The sequence below is a fragment of the Nerophis ophidion genome, linkage group LG13, assembly GCF_033978795.1.
Source record: "Nerophis ophidion isolate RoL-2023_Sa linkage group LG13, RoL_Noph_v1.0, whole genome shotgun sequence".
NCBI lineage: Eukaryota > Metazoa > Chordata > Actinopteri > Syngnathiformes > Syngnathidae > Nerophis > Nerophis ophidion.
The window spans coordinates 2301489-2308808 of NC_084623.1; the positions used below are offsets into that span (position 1 = coordinate 2301489).

Here is a 7320-nt window from a genome sequence, read left to right on the forward strand (position 1 = left end):
GTGACAGGTGTGATGTTGTGTTGCATGTTGTTGACATGTTGTGACAGGTGTGATGTTGTGTTGCATGTTGTTGACATGTTGTGACAGGTGTGATGTTGTGTTGCATGTTGTTGACATGTTGTGACAGGTGTGATGTTGTGTTATATGTTGTTGACATGTTGTGACAGGTGTGATGTTGTGTTGCATGTTGTTGACATGTTGTGACAGGTGTGATGTTGTGTTATATGTTGTTGACATGTTGTGACAGGTGTGATGTTGTGTTGGCATGTTGTGACAGGTGTGATGTTGTGTTGCATGTTGTTGACATGTTGTGACAGGTGTGATGTTGTGTTATATGTTGTTGACATGTTGTGACAGGTGTGATGTTGTGTTATATGTTGTTGACATGTTGTGACAGGTGTGATGTTGTGTTATATGTTGTTGACATGTTGTGACAGGTGTGATGTTGTGTTGCATGTTGTTGACATGTTGTGACAGGTGTGATGTTGTGTTGCATGTTGTTGACATGTTGTGACAGGTGTGATGTTGTGTTACATGTTGTTGACATGTTGTGACAGGTGTGATGTTGTGTTGCATGTTGTTGACATGTTGTGACAGGTGTGATGTTGTGTTATATGTTGTTGACATGTTGTGACAGGTGTGATGTTGTGTTGCATGTTGTTGACATGTTGTGACAGGTGTGATGTTGTGTTATATGTTGTTGACATGTTGTGACAGGTGTGATGTTGTGTTATATGTTGTTGACATGTTGTGACAGGTGTGATGTTGTGTTATATGTTGTTGACATGTTGTGACAGGTGTGATGTTGTGTTGCATGTTGTTGACATGTTGTGACAGGTGTGATGTTGTGTTGCATGTTGTTGACATGTTGTGACAGGTGTGATGTTGTGTTACATGTTGTTGACATGTTGTGACAGGTGTGATGTTGTGTTGCATGTTGTTGACATGTTGTGACAGGTGTGATGTTGTGTTGCATGTTGTTGACATGTTGTGACAGGTGTGATGTTGTGTTACATGTTGTTGACATGTTGTGACAGGTGTGATGTTGTGTTGCATGTTGTTGACATGTTGTGACAGGTGTGATGTTGTGTTGCATGTTGTTGACATGTTGTGACAGGTGTGATGTTGTCTTGCATGTTGTTGACATGTTGTGACAGGTGTGATGTTGTGTTGACATGTTGTGACAGGTGTGATGTTGTGTTGCATGTTGTTGACATGTTGTGACAGGTGTGATGTTGTGTTGCATGTTGTTGACATGTTGTGACAGGTGTGATGTTGTGTTGACATGTTGTGACAGGTGTGATGTTGTGACCTGACACAGGTTGATCAGCACGCTGCAGGAGGCGGCCCAGGTGACAGTAGCAGACAAGGTGTTCCAGGTGGAGTCACATGACAAGGTGTCTGCCAACAAGACGGTCCAGCGGGGAGAGTGAGTGTGTTTTTAAGATGTGCTCTTAGTGAATGAATCAAGTCTTTTGAACGACTCTTTTAAGTGAATAATTACAACTGATTCCAAGTTGTGAGACATTTCTTATGCACCTACACATTTAGCGTTGGCAATTGTCCACTTTGCACATGTTTGTCACCTGACTGACACCTGACTGACACCTGGACTCTAACATGAGTCCCTTCAAGGAAACTTGGAACCATATATACAGTATATGTGTGTGTGTATATATATATATATATATATATATATATATATATATATATATATATATGTATATATATATATATTAGGGCTGGGCAACGATTAAAAATTGTAATTGAAGTTAATCGCACAATTTCTCCGATTAATGGCGATTAACTGCATTGTATACACAAAGCCCAATAATGACTTCCAAAGTAGTGTGTAGTGCACCTTTATTGGAATATTCTCCCACATGAACAAAAGCGCCAAAACATTTGTTGTGCAAACACAATTTAAATCAGTCCTTGTTAAACAGTAGCAGTTAAATAGCATATTTGATGAAAATCAACTCCAAAAATGTAAATACAAACATTTAAGCTTATTGCCACTGCCAGGGTATTTAAGTTATCCTGTTTGTTATGGAAAATAAATATAATCTACATACAAATCTCTGAGCCACAATCATAACATCTGAACAGGCAATTTCTCAGGTAACAGCAGAAACATTTTTTTTATCAGGGATCTTATGTTTAAAAAACTATATTATAGGTAGTGGGCTGTTTTAGGGAATTTTGGATCAAATTATCCGTAGTAGCAATATTAATAATGTTGTGTTTATTCTGCGTAGTGGACTTAAAATAATTATGACCATATCTAGGAATTGATATGATGGGAATTTTCCGATGGTTTGATTGGTGCTTTGATAAACTGAAGGCATCATATACATGGTACTATATTGTGATGTTATGAGCCAGGGAATAAAAGAACTACCCTACCCAGCATGCAACAGGAGTGAGGAGCATGTATAGGTTGTGTTGCCATGACGACATCTTGTATGTTGTGATATGCACGCTCTGAAAGTAAACGTTAAGAAGTCAGCCAACACTCCTGGTCTGCATTATTCATAAATAGACAGACAACACATATACTCCGCTGCTTCACAGGCCGCTGGATGTAGACGGCAAAGTATTCCCATGCTAGCTAGCCGCTCTAGCAAGCACGCCTCATTCAGTCCAAAACGGCCCGATCTATCCACATCCAGAATTGTCTGGCGGTCGTAAGTGATCCCGGAGTGACCACGCTGTAAGCCAGCCAGGACATTTGCAGAATTGTCCGGTATTTTTGCCAAATGTTCCATCTTTACCAAGAGCCCCTCCACGCCGGGCGACACCATCTTGTTGAGAAAAGGCGTTAACAAAATAAAAGCATGTAAACAACATACGCAAATGTGCGATAAAATAATTCCATCCATCCATCCATCCATCCATTTTCTACCGCTTATTCCCTTTCGGGGTCGCGGGGGGCGCTGGCACCTATCTCAGCTACAATAATTGTCGGCGTTAATAGATTGATGAGTTAACTCATAATTAATGCATTGATTTGCCCACCCCTAATATATATATATATATATATATATATATATATATATATATATATATGTATATACAAACCCCGTTTCCATATGAGTTGGGAAATGGTGTTAGATGTAAATATAAACAGAATACAATGATTTGCAAATCCTTTTCAAGCCATATTCAGTTGAATATGCTACAAAGACAACATATTTCATGTTCAAACTCATCAACTTTTTATTTTTTGCAAATAATCATTAACTTTAGAATTTGATGCCAGCAACACGTGACAAAGAAGTTTAGTGAGTGGACTTGAAGTTTAGTGAGTGGACTTGAAGTTTAGTGAGTGGACTTGAAGTTTAGTGAGTGGACTTGAAGTTTAGTGAGTGGACTTGAAGTTTAGTGAGTGGACTTGAAGTTTAGTGAGTGGACTTGAAGTTTAGTGAGTGGACTTGAAGTTTAGTGAGTGGACTTGAAGTTTAGTGAGTGGACTTGAAGTTTAGTGAGTGGACTTGAAGTTTAGTGAGTGGACTTGAAGTTTAGTGAGTGGACTTGAAGTTTAGTGAGTGGACTTGAAGTTTAGTGAGTGGACTTGAAGTTTAGTGAGTGGACTTGAAGTTTAGTGAGTGGACTTGAAGTTTAGTGAGTGGACTTGAAGTTTAGTGAGTGGACTTGAAGTTTAGTGAGTGGACTTGAAGTTTAGTGAGTGGACTTGAAGTTTAGTGAGTGGACTTGAAGTTTAGTGAGTGGACTTGAAGTTTAGTGAGTGGACTTGAAGTTTAGTGAGTGGACTTGAAGTTTAGTGAGTGGACTTGAAGTTTAGTGAGTGGACTTGAAGTTTAGTGAGTGGTCTTGAAGTTTAGTGAGTGGACTTGAAGTTTAGTGAGTGGTCTTGAAGTTTAGTGAGTGGACTTGAAGTTTAGTGAGTGGTCTTGAAGTTTAGTGAGTGGACTTGAAGTTTAGTGAGTGGTCTTGAAGTTTAGTGAGTGGACTTGAAGTTTAGTGAGTGGACTTGAAGTTTAGTGAGTGGACTTGAAGTTTAGTGAGTGTAAGAATAAATGCAAGTCCTGTGAGTTGTCAGCCATTGAAGGTTTGGCGTCTTCTGGCAGGTACAAGAGGGTGAGATGTTGCCTCAGCTCCAAGGCCTGCTCTGACCTGGACCTGGGTCTTCTGGACTTTGGAGGCTCCTACAGCGTCATCCTGCTGGAGGTGAGAAAGTTGCTGCTGGGCGTGGCCTGAGCCAGTCCTCACTGGGCCAAGTGTGCTTGCAGGACTCGGGCAGGCTGCTGGCCCACAAGATGGTGGACGTGCAGCCCAACCATGTGCACGTGGCCTGGCAGGTGCCTCAGTACCTTCTCATCACCATGGGAGAGGTCATGTTCTCCATCACCGGCCTGGAGTTCTCCTACTCGCAGGTGACTTACTTACTTACTTACTAGTTCCCTGTTCCTGTCTGGTGTCGCTGAGGGCCCAGCTGGTCTCCCTGCAGGCCCCCGCCAACATGAAGTCGGTGCTGCAGGCCGGCTGGCTGCTTACCGTCGCCTTCGGGAACGTCATCGTCTTGATTGTGGCCGAGGGGGCGGGGCTAGAGCAGGTATTAATGACACTTGCCCGCATCTCATTTGGTCCTCGCTGTTGCTCGAAGCTCTGCCAGCAAGTCCCTCTGGTGCCCTCACAAAGGATCAGAAGTCACACAACATTTCAAATGTCAAGTGGACAAAGAAGGAGCTTTGGTTCCATCTAAAAGTCCACTTAAGTGACAAGGACAAGTGTTTAAGAGAGGTAATGACTAAGTGGTAAGTGTTTAGGAGAGGTAATGACTAAGTGGTAAGTGTTTAAGAGAGATAATGACTAAGTGGTAAGTGTTTAAGAGAGGTAATGACTAAGTGGTAAGTGTTTAAGAGAGATAATGACTAAGTGGTAAGTGTTTAAGAGAGGTAATGACTAAGTGGTAAGTGTTTAGGAGAGGTAATGACTAAGTGGGAAGTGTTTAAGAGAGGTAATGACTAAGTGGTAAGTGTTTAGGAGAGGTAATGACTAAGTGGGAAGTGTTTAAGAGAGGTAATGACTAAGTGGTAAGTGTTTAAGAGAGGTAATGACTAAGTGGGAAGTGTTTAAGAGAGGTAATGACTAAGTGGTAAGTGTTTAAGAGAGGTAATGACTAAGTGGTAAGTGTTTAGGAGAGGTAATGACTAAGTGGTAAGTGTTTAAGAGAGGTAATGACAAAGTGGTAAGTGTTTAAGAGAGGTAATGACTAAGTGGTAAGTGTTTAAGAGAGGTAATGACTAAGTGGTGTGTGGTGGTGGTCTCTGGCAGTGGAAAGAGTTCCTGCTGTTTGCTGGACTGCTGCTGGCTGTCTGCACCATCTTCTCCGTCATGTCCTACTTCTACACCTACGTGCGGCCTCAGCAGGTGGACACCCTCTACCTGCAGGACCAGGACCAAGATCAGAACCAGAACCAGAACCAGGACAAGAACCAGGACCAGAGCGACGACATGCTGCACAAGAATGGAAACGACAAGGAGGCGGAAAATAACACTAGACTGTAGCCTGGGTGAGCTATGTATGTGTATATATATATATACATGTGTATATATATATATATATATATATATATATATATATATATATATATACATATATATATATACAGTTGTGATCAAAATGATTCAACCCCCACACAATTTTGGTGTTTTAGCAAGTTGGACATTTATTCCGTATTTGGTTTATAGTCATATCAAATAAAGATGTGTCAAATAGACAAATGCAATTTAAATTCTAACACTGTATTTGACAAAATAGCAAAAAAGGACATTTTTCTTAATATCTCATTGACAAAATGATTCAAGCCCCTAGTTCCATGCATCTTTAGTACTTAGTAGAACAGTAATGACATCCTTCAAAGGTGATACATAAGCTTCTTGCAAGCATCTACAGGTATTTGAGCCCATTCCTCTTGGGCAAAGGCCTCCAGTTCATTCATATTCTTGGGCTTGTGTGCTGCAACTGCCTTCTTCAAGTCCCACCACAGCTTTTCTACAGGATTTAGGTCTGGCCACTCCAGAGTCTTCCAGCCCTTCTTCTGATGTTGATTTGGAGGTATGCTTGGGATCCTTGTCCTGTTGGAAGGTCCAACGTCTCCCAAGCCTCAGCTTCCTCACTGACTTCATGACATTTGCAGCTAATATATCCTGCTAGGAAATAGAATTCATAATGCCTTCAACGCGCTGGAGATTCCCGGTACCTGAGGCAGAGAAACAGCCCCAGAGCATGATTGACCCCCCACCATGCTTAACAGTAGGCAAGGTGTTCTTCATTTTTTCTCCTCCAGACATAACGTTGATTCATAGGCCCAAAGAGTTCCAGTTTTGTCCCTTCACTCCATAGAACAGTTTTACAAAACCTTTGGGGTTCGTCCAGATGATTTTTGGCATACTGGAGTCTATTTTCTTGTGCCTGGTAGTCAGAAGTAGGGTGCGCCTAGGAGTTCTGGCATGGGACGAAACCTGCGTTCCCCCCTCTGCAATGTCCTGTTGTAGTTCCTCAGCTGTTACCCGGGGGTTTTTCACCACTGTACTTCTCAAATACCGGACATCATCCTCTTTTTACCACGCCCAGGTAGTGTTTCCACTGTGCCTTTAGCTTTAAACTTGCAAATTATGCTCCTAACTGTGTCTCTTGGAATGTGTAATGTCTTTGCTATTTTCTTATATCCTTTCCTATGAAGAGAAATGACCTCCTCTCTTGACTTCTTTGACCACTCCCTGGACTTCACCATGTTGCAAATACACCATTGACCATCTACAAGAAGCTGATTGTCACAGTCTTTTTCAATCCGTTTAATTGTTGCTCGTTATGGTTCTAATCACATCTACAGGTGTTTTCAACACCTGATTGAAATGACCTTCTTCAAATTCTGTTCTTAAGAGTTATAATCTTCAAGGGGTTGAATCATTTTGTCAATGAAATATTAAGAGAAATGACACTGTTTGGTATGTTACAAAATATAATGTTGTCATTCAAGGTGCATTTGTCTATTTAATGCATCTTTATTTGATATGACTATAAACAAAATACGGAATAAATGTCCAACTTGCTAAAACACCAAAATTGTGTGGGGGTTGAATATTCTTGATCACAACTGTATATGTATGTATGTATGTATGCATATATACGTACATATATAAGTATGTATATATATATATATATATATACATATATATATATATATATTAGGGGTGTGGGAAAAAATCGCTTCGAATTTGAATCACAATTTTCACGTGCAATTCAGAATCGATTCTCATTTTTAAAAATTCGATTTTTTTATTTTGTATTTG

The 7320-nt window shown here is 40.7% G+C and overlaps 1 protein-coding gene across 1 annotated transcript in view; it reads left to right on the forward strand.

The window, feature by feature from the left end:
• slc15a2 (solute carrier family 15 member 2) overlaps nucleotides 1-7093 on the forward strand; it is a 51068-nt gene extending 43975 nt beyond the window's left edge. The window contains 5 exon segments of the mRNA XM_061918183.1: nucleotides 1322-1429; nucleotides 4092-4191; nucleotides 4254-4397; nucleotides 4472-4576; nucleotides 5299-7093. Of these exon segments, the coding sequence (XP_061774167.1) occupies nucleotides 1322-1429; nucleotides 4092-4191; nucleotides 4254-4397; nucleotides 4472-4576; nucleotides 5299-5532 (691 nt within the window). The 3' untranslated portion in view covers nucleotides 5533-7093.
• Nucleotides 7094-7320: the final 227 nt, after the last annotated feature.